Below are 26,739 nucleotides of genomic sequence, written 5' to 3'. Positions count from 1 at the left end.
TCGGGGGCTCATGGAGACGGGTGTTCGAATCCAGATCCTGCTCAAGGCCTTCCTACCTCGGGTGAGCCCAGGTGAAGACCAGCCACTGGGGAGCTCGGCCAGGATCCTGCAGATGCAGGGTGCCACGGTGGGTGGAGTTACCGGCGCCAGACTTGGGGTGGGATATGGGGAGAAGTGGTGAGCCCGGAAAGCCGAGCATGGTAGAAGTGGGCTGGGAGGGGGCTCACCTCAACTCCCCCATTCGGAACATCCGAGGAAAAACGAAAACGTTCCCCCGCCCCGGGCAAGAAGGGATTGGGGGGCGGAGCTGGCGCCCCGCCCCGGCGTCGCCCGCTCGGTGGGGTCCAGCTCTCCTGCGCGCGCTCCCCGCCCCCTCTCTCCGGGACGGCGGCGGAGGCGCAGGGGAAGGGGCGGGCAGGGGCCGCCGCCGCTTTCTCCTCCCACCGCCGCGCGCCAGCCCAGCCGAGTCGAGCGGGCACCGCGCCGGGCTCCCGCTGCAGCCGCGCTTCCCGGCACCCAGCGAGCGAGTGGGCAGGCGGGCGGGCGAGGCCGCCGCGGGGGCCGGGCCCGGCGTCCTCCTCGCCGCCCGCAGCGTCCCCGGGCGGGCGCGGGCCGCGATGGCAGCGGCGGAGCAGGGCTGAGCCCGCTGCTCGCCCGCAGCCCCCGGCCGCTCCGGCCCCAGCCATGGCGAAGCAGTACGATGTGCTGTTCCGGCTGCTGCTGATCGGGGACTCCGGGGTGGGCAAGACCTGCCTGCTGTGCCGCTTCACCGACAACGAGTTCCACTCCTCGCACATCTCCACCATCGGTAAGGGGCGGTGGCCCGGGGCGCCCCTCCCTCCCCGCCCGCGGCCCCTTTCCCTGCCGCCCCCGTCCCCAGCTGGGGAGGAATTGCCAGCCCCTCCGGCTGGAGGCGCGGGAGTCCGGAGTCCGGGATGAATCTCGGGGTGAGCATAGGTTTTGGCAGGTGAGGGGGTCTCTGCTGCCTGCCGTCCGGACCAGAGGTGGCGTCTCCCGCCTCTCGCCGGGGAGCCTTCCCTCCCATCAAACCGAGAAACCGGGGATGAGGGGAGCGGGTGTAGGCCTGGGTACCCCGAGCTGGGGTAGCGAGAATCGTAGCCGCTGGAATAACGTCCCCACACCCCCAGGGGGAGGGGAAGTAAAGCTTGTGCTGGGGAAAAGGGGGTCAGGGTGGAGACCGGAGTCTCTGAGGCGGCCTTGGTTCTGTGGTGACCCAAGGTGGAGCTGGCGCGGGGCGAAGGGGGGAAGAAGAGAGAAGGTACGGAGGGGCCGCAAGGATCGAGTTTCCAGGGCAGAGTTGGGAAGGTAAGGTGGGACACCTGGGGGAGGACACAGATAGGGTGAGGAGCCCCTGCGCCTGGGAAGAGGAGGAGCCAAGACGTCTGTTCTGAGGGAGTCTAAAGAGGTTGGAGGAGTGTCAGGAATACCTGCCCAGACTAAGGGGTCAGAAGGCAGGCAGGACCCGCCTGAGAGCATCTCTCATCTGGCAGTGCTGGAGCCTGTGGTTAGAGGGACAAGGCCCGGTGGCATCCCGGACAGCACTATGATGGGTCACCTATTCTAGGAATGGGTCCATGGCCTCCCCTCTGAGACAGTCTCCCGCTCCTAGGCTGTGAGGGGCCCCCTCCCTGAGAAGTCTGAGTAAAGGGAATTTCATCCTCAGCTGCTGCCCGGGTCAGCCCTGGAGTAGCCTCTGCATTGCCCAGGCCCCTGGAAACACCTGCTGGCTGACTGGTCATCCATTTGGAATGCTCTCCTAGAAGTCCCTGCTGCCATCAGGGACGGCCGCGGCTCTCAGCTTCCTCTTGAGGATTCATGTCCACGCCATCCCCCCTTCCTCCCCCGACACACATTCCTTGCCCAGAGAGAAGTAGGACCACATAGATACAGCCAGGAGGAACAGAACCTTATGGTTAAGAAGCCAGCTTTATTGTCAGAGAGACCTGAGACCTCACTTTGGGGCAAAGCAACCTTGAATATCGCCTAAACTTCTGAGCTTTATTTAGTTTCTCATCTGTAGAATGGATATAATAATGGCACCTACCTCCCAAGTTGTTGTCAGGATTAAATAAGATAATGCTTGTTAAGCACTTAGCACAGCCAGAGACATGGTGAAGCTGGATAAATGCTGATCATTCTTACTGCTGTTGCCATTATCATTGCGCTCTTAGGGTCTCCTCTCTTTGTTTCACCAACTTTAAGGGTGAAACAACAGGACTTAGGGTCAGGGAACAGAACTTGTCTGTCTTTCTCAGAGGAGCTGTAAGGCCAACTCTTAGGAAACCTAGGAGCTTGGGCTGAGCCGTGGTTTGGGTGAGAGACATTGCAGAAAGAAGGGGAGCCTCTAGACACCAAGGCTCTGTGCCTGCCGGGAGGACTCAGGGAAGAGGCAGGTGCAGGAGAAAGGCATGGGCGTGATGGAGGGAGTGGCAGAGGAACCAGATGGTGTATGAGGACAGGTTGTGGGCTCAGGGACAAAGGGCGGCGGGTTATCCCTTAAGGAAACTAGGAATGGCTATTTTTGAGAGAGGCCTGGTGCTTGGAACTACTGAGCTATCTCTAGAGAGCTGTGGGCTGCCTGGAAGGCCCTGGCTTTGGCCTGAAGAGCTGTTGTTTGCACCTGCTCTCCTGGTCACATTCCAAGTCCTTCGGGTGACCTGGACTTTTCCCTTTGAGGGCTTCATTCAACCACCTCATTTCAGAAGCTCTGGGACTCCTGCTTCGTGCTGTGGGAGGTAGCCTTCCCTAGGAGACATGTACACTCCTTTTTGGGGGTACCCCTGTTTCTAAAATACCAGGATGGCCCTCTGAGGCTGGTGCTCTCCTTAAAGAGAGTCCATTGCCTCACACCTAATCATCCACCCTTCTCCTTGTCCCTTCCTCTTGTAATCTCCCTTCTTAGACATCTTCTGCTAATAGGTGAACACTAGATAGGTCACAGGGACATCCTCAAACCCTCCAGGGCAGACCACTTTGGGCACATAGGTGAATCAGTGAACTGAGTAGGAGTGTCTCTGCAGCACTGTCTCCCCTCAAGGCCCTTGGTATATTGGCCTAAAACCTAAAGAGGGCTCCCAAATTTCTTCCTCCACTTCTGATGGCCAGGTTCCCCTTTCTACAGGACACAGAAGATTCTAGGAGTTTGGATTCCATGGAATAGAAAGAAACCTGTCTTTCTTCACATCAGCCTTTTAAAATCTGCCCCACTGGGTATCTTAAATGCTTTCTTATTTAAAGCTTATTAAGGGACTTGGGATTCTCCCTTATCTTGGGCGTGTTTTTCAGCATTAACTAAAACTTAAAGGAAAGAGTTGGATGGTCAAGAAAAGCTTTTTCCTTAAGTGATATGGACAGTTTCTCAAGGAAGTAGGAGGGGCAGCCAGGAGACAAATCAAGGAGCCAGCGAAATGAGTGCTACCAAGTCATAGTCATTCACTTATTTTTTAAAAATGTATGTCCTGTATGCCAGGCTCTGCACTGAGACCGAGAGATTCCCAGATGAATAATACCCACAGTCACTGTTCTCAAATTGTGCATTATCTAAAACACATTACATGACCATGCCAGGCACTGATCGAGGCACCTTTCTCAGGGGCTTTTTTTGTGAATTATTCACCAGTTACTGCCAAGATAGTTTGGCTTCTTGGCTCATGTGGATATCACCTAGGCTGGTACTTTTGTGATTTACTGTGTACTCCACTTTAATGGCCTGCGATCTGCCAGGGAGCAGTGAGAGGCCTCCCTGGTAGACTGAGACACTGAGTGTCCCTCCCCCTATCCTTTTCATCTTTCTGGCCTCTTTCTGGCCAGCAGGTGGCCCCGCCACTGGCTCTGCCACAGGCATTTCCTTCCTGTGCAGCTGTGCTGGCCTGGCTGGGGGTTGGTGCAGAGGGGTACCCAAAAGACTATCCTAAAAAATTAATTGAGCATTCACTACCAACCTCTGTGCCAGGCATTTTAGAGACATATCGCAGTCTACGTTTCCTGCCCACAGAAGCCCATAACCTAGATGGGGAGGCAAGACAAAGGCAAAAAAAAAAAAAAAAAAAAAAAAAGCTAGTGCCAAAATGAGATATCTGAAAGTACTCGGTGAATCACTCTTCAAATGTAAAGGATCGATTATGATCATTACAGTTACTCTTAATGAAGGTCTCACAGTGGGTATCAGAAGCTAAATTATGATGCAAGATGTACCATGAGGTAGCCGGAGAAGGGTGGTGAATGGGATGGGTGAGTGCTGTTCCCACGACTCCATGCTGTTGGAGGCTGGGGAAGAGAGAGGCCCCCATGGACTAGAACCGGCAGGGAAGGCTGAAGCTAGGCCTCAGTGTGGGCTGCTTGTCAGTTCCTGCAGCAGAAGGGAGCAGATGGAGTAACATGAGCAGAGATAACAGAGGTGGGATTGAGTGGGTGTCCGTGGGGCTCTAGGCAGTTTAGCTGCAACAGAAGGGATTCTTCAGAAAAGCGAGAACATTCCTCTGTTTCTCTCTCTGTCTCCCAAACTATAAGTGCCTTGATGGTGCGACCAAATCTTATTCCTCATTGTTTTCATAGTCCCTACTACAGGGCCAGGCAGATCTCAATGCCTATTGTTAAATTAATGAATGAACCCAGGGACCAGTTGGCAGAGGGCATTGAGAGAGCCTGGCTAAGGAGGTGGAACATGAACCTTAGCAATGGTAGGAGGGGTTTTGAGTAGGGTACTAATGAGGTTGGCTGGAAGAAGGGGTTAAGACTTGAAGCAGGGAGACTAGTCAGGGGCTGCAGTAGTATCTGGGCATGGAGGAACCTCTGAATGGCCCCTCACCCCCAGTGGTACCAACACCAACTTCCACACAGTCACCTGTTCTAGTTTCCTTCCAGAATGGGGAGTGGTTCAAACCAATCAACCTGGCAACTTCTGAAATAATCTCATGGGACCTGTGCCATGACCAGGTAGGGAGAAGGTATCATACATGTGAACATCTATGTTCAGGGGACCTTTGAGGACCTTTCTGCATGGTGGCCAGGAGTGAGATGATGTAAACCACGAATGGAAACTGAAGAGACTGCTCAGGAGTTTTCTTTTCTTTTCTTTTTCTTTCCTTTTTTTTTTGAGACTAGGTTTTACTCTGTCTCCCAGTCTGGAGTGTGGCACAATCACAGCTCACTGCAGCCTCGATCTCCTAAACTCAATCAATCCTCCCGCCTCAGCCTGTCGAGTAGCTGGGACTACAGGCACATGCCACCACATTCAGCTAATGTTTGTATGTTTTGTAGAGATGGGGTTTCACTATGTTACCCAGGCTGGTCTCGAACTCCTGGACTCGTGATCCCCTAGCCTCAGCCATCCAAAGTGCTGGGATTATAGGCATGAGCTACCTCACTCCCTCAGGAGTTGGTTTGCTCCCTCCCATCCTTAGTCTTCCCTGAGTAGACCTGTCACCTACTCCCTGGACCTTTGGTTTTGGAAGCCACCCTCCAGGCTGCACTCCTTCTGGGTGAGGAGGAGGGTGATCTGGTTGGACGGGTTGGGCTGCTGTGGCTTCAGGGCGCTTTCTCAGGTTGGGTTGCTGCTGCTACGTCACCTTTCTCAGGGAGTTCTGTTGGGACTAGCTTGGCTGCCTGGGGCAAGGGCTTGTGACTGAGGAGGTGGGAGAGGGTGAGGGAGGGGGTGGGGCTAGATCCAAGCCTGGAACCGAGTGACCTAACAGACACTGGGGCCTGTGCTTAGACACTACGATCCTGGGGTTTGCAGGTTTCTAGACTGAGAGGAGCTGGGGGCAAATGCAGTGTGATGTTGTGAGAGGGTCAGGGCTGGGTCTGTGTCAGCCTTCAGGCAGCCTGAGACCAGTCTCTACCTACTCTGTTCCCCTGGTACCCAGAAAGGAAGGGAAGGTGAGAAGCAGTTAGCAGAATGGAAAGAGCCCAGATTAACATGCACATTTCCCGTGGCCTTACTGGCCCTGTGACCTTCAGACACTTTGATGACATTTTTGTGCTTCATTTCTGCATCTGTAAATTGAAGATGGTAACAGAGTCTTTCTTAAAGATTGTTGTGAAGATTATAGAGCCTAGCGCATACGAAGCACTTGGCAGAGCCCTCGATAAAATAATAGATGCTATCATTATATTATCATTTTATTTATTTATTTATTTATTTGAGATGCAGTATCACTCTGTCGCCCAGGCTGGAGTGCAGTGGCACAATCTCGGCTCACTGCAACTTCCGTCTCCCGGGTTCAAGGGATTCTCCTGCCTCAGCCTCCTGAGTAGCTGGGATTACAGGCGCATGCCACCACGCCCGGCTATGATTATTCCTAGCTATAAGAATGTTGTAGAGATGAATACACTGTTAGCGTGCTGGGAGGTCATCCTGCGTATCCACCACTTGTACCCTCAGTCATTCAGGCACTATTTACTGAGCACCAACTATATGCCAGGTGCCATGCTAAGATCTGGGGATACAGTGGTGACCAAAACAGAGAGAAACCAAGGAGCTGACTTACATTCCAGGGGAGTGCATAGGAAGCTGTGTCTCATTTCAGTTTCTGCTCTAGTACCCCCCTTCCCCTGGCAGTGCCAGGGTCTGAGAAGGAAGAGTGAGGTGGTGAGGAGGTGTGAAGCAGTGGGGTGACCTGAGAGAAGAGGATGGGGTGGCCTTGTCTCAAGGCTTGGGCCCCTGCCAGGCATCACTCTGCCTCAGGCCTCTGTTTCTCCTCCTGACACAGGCACAGACCTGGCCTCCTACCCCTTCCCCAAGGACATGACCTTGGGAAGGAACATATCTGAAGCCTGCAGAGGGTTTCCGCTGCTCTGCATCTGTGCCACGTTCACAGATCCGCAGATGTACCCACAGCTGGGAGCACCAGTTCCTTCCGCCTCCCTGCACTCCCTGGTTTCTGTTCCTTCCTCCTCCTCCTTCTTCCTTCTCCCTGCTCCCCAAACAGGCTGGTGATGAGCTTTATAACATGAAAGCTGATATTTGGCCATTATCCTTCTACCCTGATTGCCAGCTCTTCTCAGAGTGCCTTCTTCTGTAATCCAATCTTTGCACCGGTTTCCCTGTGAAACTGCCAGTTTTCTGTATAGGCCTCTGCCCTCTCCTAGGGTTTTCTCTGTGATCAGTGAGCTTCGTCAAGGGGAACACAGGGCTTCCTGGACACGTAATTCCTCCCACTGAGGAAGAAGGGGCTAATCATCAGCCCTGTTTTATTTTATTTTATTTATTTATTCATTTTTGAGACGAAGTCTAGTTCTGTTGTGCAGGCTGGAATGCAATGGCTCGATCTCGGCTCACTGCAACTTCCGTCTCCCGGATTCAAGCGATTCTTCTGCCTCAGCCTCCTGAGTAGCTGGGATTACAGGCGCCTTCCACCACGCCCGGCTAATTTTTTATATTTTTAGAAGACACAGGGTTTTGCCATGTTGGCCAGGCTGGTCTCTAACTCCTGACCTCAGGTGATCCACCTGCCTCGGCCTCCCAAAGTGCTGGGATTACAGGAGTGAGCCACTGCACCTGGCTGACCCCATCTCTTAAAAAACAAACAAAACTTGTAATTAACTGGTCATAGTGGCGTGTGCCTGTAGTCCTAACTACTCGGGAGGCTGAAGTGGAAGGATTGCTTGAGCCCAAGAGTTGGAGGCTACAGTGAGCTGTGATCATACCACTGTACTCCAGCCTGGGTGACAGAGTGAGACCCTGTCTCAGGAAAAAAAAAAAAAAAATTACTGAGAACTCTGTGACCATGGCACCATGAACTATAGAAAGGGCTAATAGTTGGCTTTAAAATGTGGGTTATGGCCAGGCGTGGTGGCTCGCTCCTGTAATCCCAGCACTTTGGGAGGCTGAGGTGGGCGGATCACAAGGTCAGGAGTTTGAGACCAGCCCGGCCAACATAGTGAAACCTCATCTCTACTAAAAATACAAAAAATTAGCCGGGTGTTGTGGCAGGTGCCTGTAATCCCAGCTACTCGGGAGGCTGAGGCAGGAGAATTGCTTGAACCTGGGAGGTGAAGGTTGCAGCAAGCCGAGATCGCGCCACTGCACTCCAGCCTGGGTGACAGAGTGAGGCTCAGTCTCAAAAACAAAAAAAGCGGGTTCTTTTCTTTTCTTTCTTTCTTTTTTTTTTTAAAACAGAGTCTTGCTCTGTCACCAGGCTGAAGAGCAGTGGAGATCTCGGCTCACTGCAACCTCTACCTCCCAAGTTCAAGTGATTCCCCTGCCTAAGCCTCCCGAGTAGCTGGGACTACAGGTGCGCACCACCACGCTAATTTTTTGTATTTTAATAGAGACAGGTTTCACCATGTTGGCCAGGAAGGATGGTCTCGATCTCCTGACCTCGTGATCTGCCCACCTCAGTCTCCCAAAGTGCTGGGATTAAAGGCGTGAGGCACTGTGCCCGGCCCAAAAGTGGGTTATTTTCTAATTGTTCTTCCCTGATTAAAATTTTCTCTTTGCCCATCTTTTCTCTAGGTATGTGCTGACTTCATTCACTCATTTATTCACTTGCTCATTCATTTTTGTTTTTATTTACTCAACTTTGTTGAATAATATTTAGTGATCTACCTGCTGCCAGGCAGTGAGAGTCTGAAATGAACGGGATGCTGCTTTGCCCTCTGGGAGCTTGCAGTGTAGCTGGGAATCAGACATCCAAACAAGCAGAATATTATGCCAAAGAAATGTCAGGATGCTTTGGAATCACAGAGGAGGGAGAAATCCCTCCCGGGGAGGCTGGTGAAGTCTTCGAAGAGGAAGTGACATTTGAGTGGAGTCTGGAAGACGAAGCAGGATTCTCCGGGGGCCATGGGGGTAGGGGAAGCACGCATGCTCTTCCCTGTAGGAGGTGCTGTGGAGAACACCTCGAGTGGGGCTGCTCCTCTTCAGCTTTGCTGGGGCCAGCTGGAGTGGCCATACCATGGTCATACCAGCTGAAGTTCAAGAAGCCCCTTGCTAGGAGATTGCTTTGCTGACTGTGGGTGAGCGCAGGTGCATCTGGAAGCCCCCTTCTTTCTAAGATGTTTGCTTCTGAGTTTTCATGTCCCAGTCTCTTCTTCCCTGAACCTTTTGCTACCAGTCAGCACAGCCCTGCCTGAGAAGGAGGCTGGAGGAGTGAGTGGTCAGTAGCCTGGTGGGTATTAGCTGCCTCTGTGGTGCCCGCTGGCCTAAGTAGCAGGCTTAGGGAGGTGAGACCCAGTTCCAGAAGCTGCCAATGGGGAGTGAGATGGGGTGGCTGGAGCACACTGCACATGTCACCAAGGCTCTAGCGAGGTCTGTGCAAAAGGCAGTGGGAAAAGCAAGGGGAAGACCCAGCCTGGTCAACATGGTGAAACCCCGTCTCTACTAAAAATACAAAAATTAGCTGGGTGTGGTAGAGCACGCCTGTAGTCCCAGCTACTTGGGAGGCTAAGGCAGGAGAATCACTTTAACACAGGAGTTGGAGGTTGCAGTGAGCCGAGATCATACCACTGCACTCCAGCCTGGGTGACAGAGTGAGGCCCTGTCTCAAAAAAAAAAAAAAGTGGGGGAAGGGGAACACTGATCCTGATCATCTACTCCATATACTTACTATGTACCTACTATGTACACAGGAACGGTGGGCTTTACGCATGGCATTTATTCAGTGTATAGAGATCTCAGCATCACGTAGGAGTGGGGAGTTCTGAAGTTGGCCTTACTGGCGTTTGAGAAGTTTCTTGGTGCATTCTTCAGGTTTGCACCTCCAGACAAGTGTAAGTGCTATTGAATGCTGACTGTGTTCCAAGAACTAAGCCAGATGCTAGAAGACACGCAGTAAACAGTACAGATGCAGGTGCACATGTGAGGGTCCCCACAAGATCTGAGAGAAGGGAGGGGCCTTGCTGCAGTTCCCCTTTTGTAACAAAGGAGAGAGTATCATTGACCCTCTTCCTAGGAACTATGAGTTTGACTGAAATGTGTCCTGCCACAGGATCTTTGCTGCTGCTTCTACCTGATTCTTTGGATCTCCCTGCTGGTACCTTCTTGTCGTTCAGGTCTCAGCTCAAAATGTCTTCTCTGGCCAGCCAGTTTAAAGTCACTTGTGCTTGGAGTCTCCTCACTCTCTGCTTTATCCCACAGTTGCTTCTTATCACATATGGCTCTCTGAAATTAGGTATTCTTTACTTATATCTGTCTTCCCCACTAGAATGAAGCTCTGATGAAAAGGATCTTTTTGTGCTGTTCATAGCTTGTCTTCTAGTACCTAGCTTAGTTCCTGGCACATTGTAAGCATTCAATAACAGTTTGAATGAATGAATGAAAAAATGAAGGAATGAATGAACAAATGAAGGAATGAATGAATGCATTTTCCTAGAGGACTTCCGTTCTTCCCTGAGGGAAGTTATAGGTAGTATTGGTTTCTGGGGACTGTTTTTTGTTTGTTTGTTTTGTTTTTTGAGACAGAGTCTCACTGTATCCCCCAGACTGGAGTGCAGTAGCACAATCTTGGCTCATTGCAACCTCTGCCTCCCAGGTTCAAGCGATTCTTGTGCCTCAGCCTCCCGAGTAGCTGGGATTCCAGGAGCCGGCCACCATGCCTGGCTAATTTTTGTGTTTTTAGTAGAGACGAGGTTTCGCCATGTTGGCCAGGCTGGTCTCTAACTCCTGACCTCAGGTGACCCACCTGCCTCGGCCTCCCAAAATGCTAGGATTACAGGCATGAGCCACCACGCCCGGGCTTTTTTTTTTTTTTTTTTTTTTTTAAGACAGAGTCTTGCACTATCTCCCAGATTGGAGTGCAGTGGCGTGATCTCAGCTCATTGCAGCCTCAGCCTCCTGGGCTCAGGTTCAGGTGATCCTTTTACCTCAGTCTTCTGAGTAGCTGGGCCCACTGGTGGGTACCACCACACCTGGCTAATTTTTTAATTTTTTGCATAGATGTGGTCTCACTATGTTGCCCAGACTGATCTTGAACTCCTTGGGTTCAAGTGATCCTCACACCTTGGCCTCCCAAAGTGCTGGGTTTACAGGTGTGAGCCACCATGCCCGGGCTTGAGACTCTTAAGATGATGAGGCTGGAGGGAGTACTTGAGCCCTAGAGATTCCTTACTCCAGAGTGCCCTTGCTGCAGAGGTGGCCCTGGAGGGTCACTCCAGCAACCTGGCTGAGCTGATGGGCATCATCTGATACTAGCTCTGACCAACAGGCAACATGGACCTTAGTCTAAGGCACTGACCCCTCATCTCTGCATACACCAGAGATGATGAGATTTGGGTGGGGACACAGCTAAACCATATCAGCTCCCAGGATCCCTGTGTGAATGGGGTCTTTTTTGGTGTTTTAGGGTTGCACAGGGTGACCTCTTTAGCGGTGACCTCCTGCCACAACCCACAGGAGGTGCACATGGCCTGCGCATGCTGGTTTCCTGCAGTGGGAGGGGCTGGGGCACTCCTGGGACCTGTGCTTGGTAACTGGAGCTGGCCTGGCCCCGGGGATTGGGTGTCTGCCTTGGGTTTCAGGTGTATTAGGTTGTTCCTCATTGTGGAGTCTCATTACTAATGAAAAGCTCAGGTCGCAGTGCTGGTCCTTTGGGCTGTGATTGATCCTGGTGATAACATTTGGCACCCAGAGGCAGCCCTGTTTCCACTGAAGCATGTGGTGCTTGGCTGGCAGGCAGGCAAGCTGGCACCTGCCCTTAACCCATGAGGTGCTGGCCCGCTAGTAGGCACACCTTACCTGTGCCAGAATGTAGGTTGTAGCCAGACTCTGGGAGCCATCTGGGCCCCACAGGGGGCGTCATTTCCTCTGTTCGTTGAAACATTCCAGCTGAGTACTGGCTCAGGCTTCATCTCTGCCCCACTCTCCTTCCTCTCCCCAACATAAGCCTCTTTCTACATCCTAGAGCTCTTTCCATTTCCCCTCCTGCAGCTCTGGGCTTGCTAATCTCATCTTTCCCTAAGGGGGCCTGACAGCTGCTTCTGCTAACATTTAATAAAGCTCTGCGTGCCAGACCCTGTGTTATGGGTTTTACACCTTATCTCACAATCTTCAAAAAAAAATTCTCTGAGAATTCTCTGTCATCCCCACTTTACAGGTGAGGAAACTGAGGCAAAGATAGGCTAACTGGCTTCCCCAACACCGTACAGGTAATTAGTGATAAAGGCAGGACTGGAACTAAACTTGACCTCCTATTTGTGCTCTTAATGGCCAGGCCACTCTGTGTCTTGAGCCATACTTCCTCCATGTTTTCTAGAGCTTTCTAGGGAGGGAGACAGTGATGGGAAGGAGTGTTCTTTAGCGTGGATGTGCCCTGCCTCCTCCTCTCTGTAAGCGTCACAGCACCTCCACTGCTGAACTGGGGAGGCATCAAGTTCTTCCCTGTTTGCCCACCCAAGGCGAGCTAGCTTAGGAGCCACGTGAGTGCCGGGTGTCTCCCCTGCTGCATCCCTCTGTCCTGCCCCTGCCCCTGCCCCCGGTGCCCAGAGGAGGGCCCTGCCTGTCTTCCCAGTTCTGCAACAGCAATGCTCTCCCAGCACCCTTGGGCTCCAGTTGTGGCCTGGCAGCTGCTGGGGCACAGGCCACACAGCCAGAGTCACAGCAGGACGAGGATGGGGCCTGGGGCTGCCTCAGGCCATGGTTGCATGGCACCATCACTTCACTGAGGAACTTTTCTTGCCAATGTCTGTGAGGCATCAGGTGGCAGGACACGTCCCCCTGCTCTTAAGCCTCAGGCACACAGCCCTTCTCATGCTCTCTGGGGTTGGGGGGAGATCCCCCTCATGGAATTGCTTTTTTTTTTTTCTTTCTTTCTTTTGAGACAGGGTCCTGCTCTGTCACTCAGGCTGGAGTGCAGCCTCAACCTCCCAGACTCAGTGATCCCCCTGCCTCAGCCTCCCAAGTAGCTGGGACTATAGGTGGACACCATCACACCTGGGTTTTTGTTTGTTTGTTTATTTTTTTCTAGAGATAGGGTCTCACTTTCTTGTCCAGTCTGGTCTTGAACTCCTGGGCTCAAGCAATCCTCCCACCTCGTCTTCCCAAAATGTTGGGATTACAGGTGTGAGCCACTGTGCTTGGCCTATTTATTTATTTATTTATTTATTTAGAATTTGTTTTGGAATTGCTTCTTTATGCCTGGCACTATGCTGGCACTACGTGGCAGAGATTTAAAAAACAAGCAAACAAAACAAATGCTTTGTCAACCACAAAATGTATTCTCTGCCCCTTAGGTTATTTTTGTGTAGTTGAGACTAGAAGACAAAAATAGGGGCAGTAAGGGCAGGGAGCGATGGTTTAGGGGTCTGCCTTCCAGTCCCCTTGTTGAAGCATCTGGCCCACCAGCTTGGGGGAGCCATTAGGCAGCAGTGGCCAATCCTGAGGCACTTGAGGTTCACTAAGAAAAGGTGCGTGTGCTCTGCGGATACCCATGGGCTGAACTTGGAGTCTGGTCTGGACCCGTGGCTGTGCTAGGATCCACTGTCCCCAGCCCCAGCTGCAGTCAGCATGTTCATCATCCTTAGGCGTCTCTGCTCCTTTCTGCATGTTTGTCTACCTCATGCCCTGCTCATTACCAACTGGTCAGTCCCCTCTGCCCCGCCTGGAGTGAGCTGGTTTGATTGGCTTAGCTAAGCTTCCTTACCTCTGCTGGCCAGGTCACCCCGTGGGTCACCAGCAAACCTGTTAATGGTCCAGTGTGAACCTGCTTCTCCACAAAGAACATGCTGCACCCAGCCCTGCTTCTCTGAGCTGAGGTTTGGGGCTAAGCTGTTCTAGCCAGAAAGGTCCACAGGGTGTGGCAGGCACCATGATGGGCATATCTGATGTGCCGGGAAAAACAATCAGCTGCTCTCCATGCTTTGGGCACCTGGTTGGGAGAGGGCCCGTCTTTCTGACTTTCTCCTCCTGGGGCTCCTAGCGTCTCCAAGAACCTCTGCCAGAGCTGTGTAGAGGTGGTTTGCTTGTTTCTTAACACTTCTGTGCCCTATTTCTTTCTGTACCCAAGAAAGGAAGTAGACTGTCTTAAAGGAACACTGTCAGGGTGATGAATATGGACTTACTGGAATCATGAAGCATGCCAAGGAGCAAGGAGAAAATAGGCTATGGTGGGTGTCTTAGTCAGTTAGGGCTGGCTGCTGTAACAAAATGCCTTTAGCTGAGTAATTTAAAGCAAGAGAAATGTATTGCTCACAGTTTGGGAGGCTGGGAAGTCCAAGATCAGGGTGCCAGCAGATTCAGCGTCTGGTGAAGGCTGACACCAGAAGTCTCTGTGACAAAGTGGCACCTTCTAGCTCCATCCTCACATGGCAGACGAGGGAACAACTCCCTCAGGCCTCTTTTATAAGGGCATTAGTCCCACGCATAAGGGCTGTAACATCACGACTGAGTCACCTCCCAAAGGCCTCACCTCCCACCAGCACTGCACTGGGGATTAAGTTTCAACATGGGAATTCTGGAGGAACACAGACCTTCAGACCATAGCAGCGGGCTTCTCCCTGTGTGCCCCCTGCCTCACTTCTAGATGCTGCATAATGTCAGGGAAACCCCAACTCTACTAAAAATACAAAAAATTAGCTGGGTGTGGTGGGCGCCTGTAATCCCAGCTACTCGGGAGGCTGAGGCAGGAGAATCGTTTGAACCCAGGAGGCAGGGGTTGCAGTGACCTGAGATCGAGCCACTGCACTCCAGCCTAGGTGACAGAGCAAGACTCCATCAAGAAAAAAGAGAAAAGGTATCGGGTATGCCAGGGTGTGCGGGAAAAGGCGGTAAGATTCCTCAGCCTCCCAGGGTTGGGAAGCCTCTGGCCGAGTGAAGTATACCCTGGGTAGGTTTTAAGACACCACCTTTCCCGTCCAGCTCAGCTGTGGGATGTGGGAACATGAGTCAGTTACTTGGCTTCCCTGTGGCTCACAATGATAATACCTACTTCTGCCTACTTCATGGGAGCCGCATAAGAGCTGAGGGATTCCATAGCTCAGGGGTGTGCTATAAAGATAAGCACTATGCACCTGGGTGTGGTTTTGAAACTTCCTTGTGCCAAAGAGTGAGTAGGGCTGGGCGAACCCTGAGAATGTGCATTTCTCACACACTCTCTGATGCTGCTGATGCTGTAGTCCCTTGGCTGGCAAGGGTAGCTGGATAGCAGGGACCGGGACTCTGTAATGCCTTCCACTTCAGGGTTCTCTGGGCTGGTTTTCCTGACTCCCCAGGAAGCCTTTATTCAGCAGAGGGAAGGTAGGAGTGAGAGGACTACACTGTCACTGCTTCACAGACATCATTTAATTTATCCCACCACAGCCCTTGGGAGGGAAGTGGTGTTCTCCTTCTACACTTAAGAAAATGAACCTGGTGCGGAGGCTCATGCCTGTCATCCCAGCACTGTGGGAAGCTGAGGCGGGAGGATCACTGGAGCCCAGGAGTTCAAGACTAGTCTAGGCAATACAGGGAGACCTCATCTCTACAAATACTAAAAAAAAAAATTAGCTGGGCATGGTGGTGCACGCTTGTAGTCCCAGCTACCCAGAGGCTGAGATGGGAGGATCTCTTGAGTCCTGGAGGATTGAGGCTGCAGTGAGCCATGACTGCACCACTGCACTCCATCCCTGGCAACACAGTGAGACTCCATCTCAAAAAAAAAAAAAACAAAAAACCAAAAACGAAGCTAGGAGAAGTTAAGACTTGCCTGAAGTTACACAGCAAGTGCCAGAACCAGGATTTGGACCAGGTCTTTCTGACTCCAGGCCAATGGATGTTTCTTCCATGACATATATAGCTCTTGAACCTTCTTCTATCTAGTATTACCCACAGTGCTGTTAAAAATACAGGTTTCTGGGCCTCATCCTCAAATTATGATTCAGTAGGTCTAGGCAAGTCAAGGTCATTGTTTTTGTTTTTGTTTTAAGTCACCCCAGGTGATTGTAAAGCTGAAGCTCTGCAAAGCACACACTGAGAAACAGAGAACTCTTGTGCTCCCTCTCTTGACACTTCAGGTGCAAAACTTTTGTCCAAATGTAGTTCTCAAACTTATGCATGTGTGAGAATCACCAGGAGAGCTTATTGAAACTGACTGCGGGGCCCCATACCTAGAGGGCCTGATTCTATAGGTCTGAGGTAAGGCCCAATAATTTCTTTTTCTTTTCTTCTTCTTCTTCTTCTTTTTTTTTTTTTTTTTTTTTTGAGACAGAGTCTTGCTCTGTTGCCCAGGCTGGAGTGCAGTGGCACGATCTCAGCTCACTGCAGCCTCTACCTCTCGGGTTAAAGCGATTCTCCTGTCTCAGCCCCGCATCCCAAACCCGCTCCTGAGTAGCTGGGATTACAGGTGCCTGCCAGCATGACCAGCTAATTTTCATATTTTTAGTAGAGACGGGGGTTTCGCCATGTTGGCCAGGCTGGTCTCAAACTCCTGACCTCAGGTGATCCACTCACCACAGCCTCCCAAGGTCTTGGGATTACTGGCGTGAGCCACTGTGTGTGGCCGGAATTTGCATTTCTAACAAGTCCCAGGTGATGCTGATGTTGCGGGTCCAGGGATACACTTTGAGAACAGCTTGTTACTCAGGCGATATGTGGGCAGTAGCATCATGTTCATCTGGGAGCTTCCTGCAGCGTCTCAGGCCTTGCCCCACACCTACTGGATCAGAAGCTGCATTTTAACTCAATCCCTGCGTGATTCTCATGCACCTGGAAATTTGAGAAATATGCCCTTAGAGGTGCCAGAATGTTAAACCACTGGAGGCAGAGATAGATGGAGAATCTCTCTTCTTCCCACAGATACTAAAGATGCAACAAAAAGGGCTGACTCTCTGGGTGTGCACCCAGGTGGGGCTGATGAGGACCGAAAAGAGGCGAGATGTGGATAGAGGACTCTTCCCTGAGGGAAGGCAGAGAGAACAGAGGAAAACCTGAAGAAAGGAGGTGGCTTCAGAGGAAAGGCATTCATCTGGGCCATAAAACAGCTGAGATTACAGGGGTGGGGAGCAGGGGTGGGGAGGGGGTGCCCTGGAGCTGAAGCCTTCAGTGGGAGGACAGTGATAGGTGAACACGCATGTGAATAAACAGTTTGCTAAGCAGCTGCGAGGGCTGGCCAAGGTGAGAAAGCATCCGTCTGCATAGGCCTCAATAAGGCCAGCGTGTTGACTTTGTCCTGCAGTGCTCAGCAGTGGAAAAAACCAACAGCCACGTAGGGAGAGGGAAGGAGCCACGATGGGCACGGGTTACTGGGGCCAGGGCTTGACTGGTAGGTGGACACAACGGAAGGTCCAGGCCATGTGGGAACAGAGCCCAGAAGCAATAGATTCCTCTTGAAGATCCTTGGGCTGTTAACCTTTTTTAAATTTAAGAAAGGTTGTATGGGTGGGGAGGGAGGAAGGAAAATCCTTCAGAAGACATAGACTTACTCTGTTTCTTCCATCATATGTGAATGGATATGGATAGCCAAAAGGTGAATAAAACACATGTTCCCAGGTGGCCAGTGAGACCTAGGTTGCAAGATGGTGGGGTGTGGGTGAGGCCGGAGAGTGCTGTGAGCCCCAAAATTCCCCAGCCTTGGTCCCCCGCCACATAGCTAAGAAGTAAGGGAGGAGGGAAGGAGTCACCACCCAGCCTCACTTCCAGTGGAGTACCCTGTCTCCTTGTCAGTCCTGTCTCTGGGGACAGTTGCCTGCTTTCATGTCTCCCTCCATCTCCTCTTCTCTCACAGGGAAAAATTCACCTTAATATTGGAAGTTCCTCTCCTAGCAAAGTCCTTCTCAAGCATCCACAGGCAAACAGAAAACTAAGCAGAGTTAGGGCTTCCATGCCTAGCCAACTACACATGACTCTCCTCTCGCTCCCCTAAGAACCAGTGCAAGGGGCAGCATGGGCTCTGGCACAGATGGACCTGTGTTGGAATCTCTGCACGTGCTGTGCTGACCCTGGCTAGCTGTTGACCTCTCTGAGCCCTTGTTTCCTTTCCACTAGGCTCTCTGAGGGCAGAGGCCACGTCTTTTTCACTGCTCTGTCTGCACTGAGCACTATGCAGGGCACATAGGAAGTTCCCGTAAATGTTTGTGGGATAAAGGAAATAAAACCTTCTCTCTTCCTGTCCCCCTTGTGATGGCTTTGCACAAGGCACTGTCCTTGGCCAGGTTTGCTAGGCTAGTGTGAGGATAAACCAGGTATATTACAAATTGGAGAAAACCTCTCGTTCTTGGGAGAAGGTGCTATATCATGAAACAAGAATGTCTTGATTCCCTTCTATGCCAAGTACTGGGGAGAAACAGGTGCGTGATAACCACTGATCCAGGCAGGAATAAGCATACTACTGCCTCCCAAGGCCTGATGCCTCTCTCCTTCTTTCCTTCCTTCTTCCCTCCTCCTCTTCACTCTTTCTCTGCACACACGGAAGAATGGCTGCCAGGCATTGCCCATTTGGAAAAGTACAGCTCAATGGCTATGAATCAGCTTGGGCAGGCGAAAAATGATTCACTTCTGACCAAATCGATTTAGTTCAGGTTATCCGTTCTGCATCTTTTTTCCCTTGTAATTAAATGATGATTGGTCTTGATGGTGGGAAGGAAAAGACAGAATTTAATTTGTTTGCCTTTGTAGAAATCTGGGGACAGCACGGATAAGGGAAGATGTCTCCCATTTGGCAAATAACTGATGCGGAGGTGGAGTGGCAGTGGTGATGCTGGCACCTTCAGGCCTCCTGGGCCAGGCAGTGCAGCTGGTGGTAGACAGTTCAGAAGTCTACCATGTTCCCATCTGAAACTTGTGGCTGATCCTGCCCACTCCTGACCTTGCTCCAGGGAGTACACAAAGACGTAAGCTTAATTCACCCACTAGATGTAGCTCTTGAATCCCTGGGCATAGTGCCTGGTATAGTTAGGGTTGAGGAGAGGCATGGTGAGCAAATCAACCTCCTCATCTCTCTGTTGTCACTCAGAGTCAAGCTGGCTGCTGCTGGTGGTGCTGACTTCTCTTGCTGCAGATTTCTCCAATATGTTTCTGCCCTGGACGCGTTTGTCAAATCCCTCGTGTTTCTTGTGTCTCGTGGCAGCTTAGCTCCTCCAGCCCTTGGATGAAACAGCGTGGGAACTCTGTGCTTCCTCTCCCTCCCGCAGTGACATGCCATGCCACTACCTCTTCATCTGGTCCTATGACAGTCACTCACAAGCACCCGCATGTACCCAGCCCTGCACTAGCTCATGACAGCTGTAGTCAATTGGGTCAGGTGCTGTATCTCATCCAGCTCCCTCAGCAACCCTCTGAGATATTGGTAACATCCCTGATGAAGACATTTACTGAGGCGGAAATGGAGGCTCAGTGAAGCAAGGTGCCTGATGTTATAGCAATGAGCTATGAGTGGCCAGAGTAAGGAGATAAGCTCAGGCCTGACGCCAAAGCCCATGCTCCTTCTAGTCAACCACAGCGCCTCCTGTGGTGAATGGGTGAGTCAGCAACCAAGATGCACGAGGCCTTTTTGGTGGGCCTTGGCTGGGTGCTGAGGCTTCAGGTACGATCACGGGTTGGAAGAGCCCTCCTCTCTCCACGGTCTGGCACTATGACCCCTTCTGGTTATTAACAAGGCAGAGAGAGAGAGGCAAGAAAGCAGGCAAATAATGCGGGTTGCTATTCCTAGAGATTAGAATTTCAGGAAGGATAAACACAGCATTCACTCCAGAAGTATAAATAGGAAGACTTCACACATGACTAGAATGAGACGTGTTTTAAGTCTGTTGAGTAAGGCAGTGATGAAGTAGATGTCCCCAGATTCACTCTTCTCCTCCTGGTCCCCAAGGCCCTTCACTTTTGGCAACTTTCAGCTCAGGGAGGAAGGAAAGCCCCTTTCAAAGCTTCAGATACTTCCTTAAGGTCAGTTCCTGCTTAAAGAAGGCCTTTACATTACTTCATCCCTTTGCCAAATTAAACTGAAAGGAAACCTTTCAAGTATGATTGATTGCATGGCCCTTTCCTGTTCATTTCTCATGGGTGCCCTTTCTAACTTTCTTGCTTTCTTCCTTTCTCCAGGTGTTGACTTTAAGATGAAGACCATAGAGGTAGACGGCATCAAAGTGCGGATACAGATTTGGTGAGTTGGTGGGGAGGAGGAGGAGGCAGATGTAGGAGGAGAGTACCTCGGGCTGCTCCTTAGCTGCCCCTGCCATGTGTAAAATTCCTAGGCTTCACCTGGGATAACCGACCACCTCTATGATGGAGAGAAGCAAAGTCTCAGAAGCCTATCTCTTCCTATGAGCCTTAATCTCCAACCTCTAAGAAACTTTATGGGATTGACTACAAGCACCAAAGGGCAGGAATGAGAAGGAATTGGCACACTAACCATGGGGAATTTGTCTCAGGATTAGGCTTTGCCCTTGGGCTGTGCCACACTGTGTTAAGATTGGAAGGCAGGAGGCTACACCCCCCATCATTTAGGGTGAGACCCTGAGAGAGTTCCTCAGGACAGCACGGTGCAGTTTCCACAGTAGCAGAGGGTGCTGCTGTGGCTCTCTGCCTGAGTCTTGGAAGCACTGCCTTTGCCAGGGTTTAGAGCTCCCTCTCAATTCCACAGCAGTATGGGCACTGCCTTCAGAGGTCCCATAGGGACTGGGGGTGTGGCAGCATCCCCTGCCAACTCCCATCCAAACAAATCTGGCCACAGTGGCCAGATTCCAGAGAGCTGTCCAAGGCCTGTTCTGGCTGTGGCTTCTGGTGTCTGCCAGGAGGGCAGTTGGCAGGAGGGGCCAAGGCCCCGCAGGCCTGGTCAGCACCAGCACAGATGACCAGGCCTCTGACTGCAGATCCCCGTGGGGATCCAAGCACCTCTGGTTTTTCACCTGCAGCTCCCCAGTTTTTCCTGCAAGAGGACAGCTCTGCTCTTCCCCTCCCTGTCTGTTCCCATGGTCCCTGCCCCTCTGAGGGACTGGCTTTCTCCCACAGGGACACTGCAGGGCAGGAGAGATACCAGACCATCACAAAGCAGTACTATCGGCGGGCCCAGGTAAGCCACCACGTTGAGGGTTTCAAAGTGGGAAGGTGCCACCCACATTCCCAGCTCTGGGTATCTGAGATGTCTGTGGCACGGATCCCCTAAACACGGTTCGCCTGCTTCGAGGAGTGCAGGGCATCTTTCAGCTGTTCACTGATCATTTGTCCGTCCATTGTTCATGGCTCAGTCACTGCAGGCAGCCCCTGCCCTCACCCCTGATTTCTGCCCTCCATCCTGGGTCAAATATCCGGGTCATAGCATGTGGTGCCTTCCTGCTGTAGAGAGTTCTGTGACGGGCCTGGGAGGCGGCAGTGGTGGGGTCTGAGAGAAGAGACATTTCTGGGTGCTGAGCAGGGAGAAGGGAGAGTGGGACCCAACCTTTAAGGTTCCACGGCCCTTCTGTCCCCATGACTGCACTCTCTCTGTGCGTGTCACATACATCTCTCTATTTCTCTCTCTCTCAGGGGATATTTTTGGTCTACGACATTAGCAGCGAGCGCTCTTACCAGCACATCATGAAGTGGGTCAGTGACGTGGATGAGGTAGGAGATGCCACCTCACTGCTGGGGCGCAGAGAGGGTACCTCACCGGGGAAGGCAAGGCGAGGGCCAGATGGGAAGGCCGGAGCTCTCAGGGTGGGCGAGCAAATGCTTCCAGGAAGCTTTGCCTTCCACAGCCCTGGATGAAGACCTCTGGGTGAGTAAGACATGGGGAAGAAACCGAAGCTGCCATGCCTTCACTCTCCATACCCTGCCAGGCCTCCGTGGCTGTGTCTTCCCCAGAAATGAATTAGTTCCAAGTCTGCCCTATGAGCAGCTTCTTTCCTGGAATCTTGGACCAGATGGAGTTGCAAGATTGGGATCTAGTGCTGGCTCTGCACAATCGCTGTGGAGCCTTGCGAAGCCATTTGAATCCTCTGGGTCCCCAATTCCTGTAGAATGAGGGCTGGACTTACATCCAATGTCCTTTCCAGCTCTGATACCAGTGGTCCAACCCAAGGAAGCACCAGTCTTAGCCAGAGTGTCTTCTACCCTGAGCTGTCCCCATGATACCCTTGAAGTCAGCCATGGCACTTGGGGAAGTCTGGCACCTGCATCCAGTCAGCCCACCCTGTCCCTAGGGCTCTGGAACTGGTGGTGGGCTGGAGGCAGTGCAGACTCTGTGGGGAAAATGGGGCAGGGGACAGCACTCACTGGCTGTTCTGCCCATCCTTTGTCCCTAGTACGCACCAGAAGGCGTCCAGAAGATCCTTATTGGGAATAAGGCCGACGAGGAGCAGAAACGGCAGGTGGGAAGAGAGCAAGGGCAGCAGGTAAGTGGAGGGAAAAGGCAAGTCCACCCCAGGTCCTCTGCTGGGCCTCTAGGGCCAGTCCTGAGCACGGGGATCCAGGGGTGGGTTCCCCAGCGGCAAGTCCTCCCACGTGTCCCCAGCACCCCAAGGCCCTGGGGGAGTGGCCATCCTCGGAAGGCTTGTTCTCTGGGTTTCAGGACAGAAGCACAGAGATTCAGGGTCCATCCAGAAACAAAGATGTCATAGGCAGCAACTCTCCCAAGTCCAGGTCCCCAAATGCAGGATTGCCCTCTGCTTAAGAGATCATCCCTGTGTTAGTGATGAAGGACTTCAGCTTGTCAACTTCTCTGACAGCATCCAGGCCTAGCTGCCATGTTATGGTCAGGAAATGATCTCCCATCCCACCCCACACTTCCCCACTCCTGTCCTTCTTACCCAGGAAAGAGCCAGGAGGCAAATGAGGAGACAAAGAGCCACAGTTGGAGAAGCCATGGGGGCGGAAAGGGTAGGAGGATGGCACTGAGGAAATGTCCAAGCTTGCAGGGAGACCATCCTCCCAGAGTGCAGAAAGAAATATTGGTCATTATTTTTTTCTTTTTCTTTTTTTCTTTTTTTTTTCCCGAGACGGAGTCTCGCTTTGTCACCCAGACTAGAGTGCAGAGGTGCCATCTTGGTTCACTGCAACCTCTGCCTCCTGAGTTCAAGCAATTCTTCCGCCTCAGCCTGCCAAGTAGCTGAGATTACAGGTGCATGCCACCACGCTTGGCTAATTTTTTTGTATTTTTAGTAGAGATGGGGTTTTGCCATATTGGCCAGGCTGGTCTCGAACTCCTCACTTCAGGTGATCCACCAGGTCTCCCAAAGTGCTGGGATTACAGGCGTGAGCCTCCGCACCCAACCAAGATTGGTATTTCTGAGACAAGTTATCCACCCAGTCCGTGGATCTCAAGAGTTTTCCTCTCCCTTCTTAGTCAATAGCATTCCATTAGTACTTAAAATGAAACTGATTGTTTGGTATAAAATATAAGACATGGTCATTGACCAATTTGAAAGTAGAGGCAAAGCCTACTAGGATAGTATTTATTGAGCACTCTGTGTGGCACTGTGCTAAGCCAAGCTCTTTTAAGTGCATGACCCCATTTAATCATCCCACAACCATGGATGGGAGACACTCTCAGTCTCCTTTAACAGAAGATAAAGCTGGGGCTTACAGAGAATGAACAACTTGTCCAAGGTTGCACAGCTAGCCGTCGGTGGCAGTGCTGCTACTCAGGTCTGGGACTGTGGGACTCCAGAGCCCATGTTTTGTATGAGGATGCCACACTGCCACAATGGATGGTGTCTTTATCTCCTGATATATGATTGTGTGTTGAGGGGTGTGGGGTGGCAGCTGGAAGAATGGAGAGGTGTATTTGTGGAGGATCTTCCCCCATTCTCTGCTACCCTGTCTTGGAGCTCCCAGTCCCATCTGAGAAATTATCTACTCTGAGAAATCGTCACAACACAGCATGGTTAAGTGCAGTGGCAGAAGCCTGTGCCTGGTTGTGTGGGCTCCTCCCCTGCCTTACTCTCTTTCAGAAATGTCCTTCTCTTGCAGCTGGCGAAGGAGTATGGCATGGACTTCTATGAAACAAGTGCCTGCACCAACCTCAACATTAAAGAGGTGAGAGCCCTGGCGACCAGGCACCTGCTCTCAGGCTGAGTCCAGCAGAGGCGGGAGGAGGAGCCATAAGATGGACCTCATCCCTTGGGCCCCTGCAGGGTTGCCAGAGGAGAGGAGGAGATGCTGGACTAACCTGTGCCCTTTGGTTTCCAGTCATTCACGCGTCTGACGGAGCTGGTGCTGCAGGCCCATAGGAAAGAGCTGGAAGGCCTCCGGACACGTGCCAGCAATGAGTTGGCATTGGCAGAGCTGGAGGAGGAGGAGGGCAAACCCGAGGGCCCAGCGAACTCTTCAAAAACCTGCTGGTGCTGAGTCCTGTGTGGGGCACCCCACACGACACCCCTCTTCCCTCAGGAGGCCCGTGGGCAGACAGGGGAGCCGGGGCTTTGCCCTGCTGCTGTCCTCTTATGTGATGACCCTATTGAGTATCAGTAGCCACTACTCCCCCTGCCTGGCCCTGAGAGCGGCTCTGCTGTCATCTCAAGCAGCCCCTGCCCCCAACCTGTCCACCCTGGAGTGGTCTTCTTCAGCCTGTTTCCCCAGCCACAGGCCTGCTATGACCCCTACGATGTGCCGCAAACACCGACTCACCACCCCGCACCCCCCAGACAACGGCTGGGGCTGGAGTCCAGGCCACATTCAGCTCCTCCTTTCTCCGTGCATCTTGTCTCCTCTCGGCTTTTTCTCTCTTCCCCTACTTCTCTTTCTCTGACCCCTCCCCTCCAGTGCGTTTTGTATCAAAGCCCCTCAAACCTCCTCCCCTGTGTGTCCTGCTGTATGGCGGCTGTCGCAGCTCGTTTTCCTTCCTTCCTAACCTGTCGGAGGGGATGGACCCAGTCTCGTGGGGAGGTTCCACCCTTGGATCCAGGAAGAACCCTCCACCCTGCCTCGTGGGTGGGCCAAAGGCTACAGGGTGCTTCTTCCTCTTACCCTCCCCACTGTCCTTCATGTGCCATGGGCCTGCCTCCCCAGTGACCTGCGAAAGTGGAGCATCGAGGTAGGAAGGAAATGGCAACTGGGGAGTCCTTGAGCCTGGGGCCGCCCTACCTCTACCCACTCCCCCTCCAGAGCTTTGCCCTTGCTTGGCTGCCCGCCTGCCCCTTTGGGGAACTGAGCTCAGAGGCAGGTGCTTCAGAGAAGGAAACAAAATGAGGGGTGGCAGGGATAAAAAGTCACCTCCATTCTCTACCTCCCATGCAGCATGAACACAATTTCTCTCCACCTGACTCCTGAATTTAAAGACGTGGACCAAGGCCTGTGGGTACTCCAGGGGCAAGGAGAGCCCTGGAGTCAGTGACACTGTCAGGCCAACCATGCACTCCAGAAAGGGCAGCATTTGGAAATGAAGGACTTGTATCAGGTTAAGAACAAGGGAGAGCTGGCCAGGGATGGCAGTTTGCACAGCAGAGGGGAATGTAGCAACAGCAGGGCCTCCTGGGCCCCATCTTCCATTTCTTAGGTAAGAAGAGCATTTCCTCAGACTCCCAGGCAGAGGACTGAGCCCAGCCTTCAGCAACCAAGGTTCTCCTGGGACCCAAAGTTTATGGGAGAAGGGCAAATCCTTCATGGGAAGAGAGAAGGCAGGCCCTGGGTAGAAACGCTTGGTGCTGTTCTCTTCGGCCTTTAAGACAAAGCGCTCATCTTGCCCTCTAGCTCCCAATAGGCTTGAGGGTTTGCCAACTGCACTGTGGCTACAGGTGGAGGGAAGAGGACTCCCTCCTCCAGAGTGCTATGTTCAGGAAGTTTCTTTAACCCCATATGGCCCAAGAGTAGCTTGTAGGAGGCCCTTTGAAGATGGAACAAGTAATTTACCAGTCCTACTGGGGTTTCTGCCCGCCTTCCCAAGGTGGGCGAGGCCTAGGAAGAGAGTTGTTCTTAAGCCACACATTAGCTGCATTGCGTGGCTGCAGCCAAAACAAAGAACTGGGTATTGAGCATTCATCAACTAAGGACCAAAATCCAGGGCACACATATGTGAAGGGTAAGAACGCCACTTCCTTACTCCTCCAAAAAGAGGTGGGGATAGAACCACCAAACCTTTCCTCCTGACTTACCAAACCAGGAAACAGCAGGAGAGGGTGGCTCAGGACTTAGGGACAGGGTATGGGTTAGATAGTGGAAAGCAAAGGAGAGCAGGAAGTTATAAATCACTGGTTAATGAGAAACGGAGAGAGCTGACTCTAGGATGAAGCTGTGACTAGGCTGGAGTTGCTTCCTTGAGGATGGACTCCTTGGTACCAAGACCTATGCCACATCACACTGGGGCTAGGGAGGTGGGTGATGCCAGCCCTCAGTCTGTCTTCAGCCAGGGACTTGAGAAGTTATATTGGGCAGTGGCTCCAACCTGTGGACCAGTATTTCAGCTTTCCCTGAAGATCAGGCAGGGTGCCATTCATTGTCTTTCTCTCCTAGCCCCTTCAGGAAAGGACTATATTTGTACTGTACCCTAGGGGTTCTGGAAGGGAAAACATGGAATCGGGATTCTATAGACTGATAGGCCCGATCCCCACAAGGGCCATGACTGGGAAAAGGTATGGGAGCAGAAGGAGAATCGGGATTTTAGGGTGCAGCTATGCTCACCCTAAACTTCTGGTGGCCTGGGGCATGTCTTGAGGCCCAGACTGTTGAGCAGGCGTTCCTGGCCTGTTTACTCGTCACCACCTCTGCACCTGCTGTATTGAGACTCCAGCCAGCCCCAGGCACGCCACCTGCTCCTGAGCCCCCACTATCTCCCTGTGACGGGTGAACTTCGTGTACTGTGTCTTGGGTCCATATATGAATTGTGAGCAGGGTTCATCTATTTTAAACACAGATGTTTACAAAATAAAGACTATTTCAAACCACCGGTGTGGCTGCCTGGA

General features: G+C 52.1%; 1 protein-coding gene across 4 annotated transcripts; it reads left to right on the top strand.

The window, feature by feature from the left end:
* RAB15 (RAB15, member RAS oncogene family) lies at nt 1-26,723 on the top strand. 4 transcript variants are annotated; one of them, XM_025392260.1, is made up of 8 exons: nt 558-808; nt 14,478-14,694; nt 19,967-20,027; nt 20,876-20,936; nt 21,389-21,466; nt 22,147-22,236; nt 23,813-23,878; nt 24,032-26,723. In XM_025392260.1, the coding sequence occupies exons 3-8, from the start codon at nt 19,981-19,983 to the stop codon at nt 24,188-24,190; spliced, it is 501 nt and encodes a 166-aa protein (XP_025248045.1). In that variant the 5' UTR covers nt 558-808; nt 14,478-14,694; nt 19,967-19,980; the 3' UTR covers nt 24,191-26,723. The 4 variants fall into 4 exon arrangements, with proteins under 4 accessions (XP_025248047.1, XP_025248044.1, XP_025248045.1 ...); XM_025392262.1 differs by lacking the exons at nt 558-808; nt 14,478-14,694 and adding an exon at nt 1-61; XM_025392259.1 differs by lacking the exon at nt 14,478-14,694 and having other exon boundaries at nt 375-808.
* Nucleotides 26,724-26,739: the final 16 nt, after the last annotated feature.

This window comes from Theropithecus gelada, chromosome 7b, assembly GCF_003255815.1.
Source record: "Theropithecus gelada isolate Dixy chromosome 7b, Tgel_1.0, whole genome shotgun sequence".
NCBI lineage: Eukaryota > Metazoa > Chordata > Mammalia > Primates > Cercopithecidae > Theropithecus > Theropithecus gelada.
The sequence above is the reverse complement of the archived record's forward strand: the minus strand, read 5'-3'. Positions and strand labels throughout refer to the sequence as shown.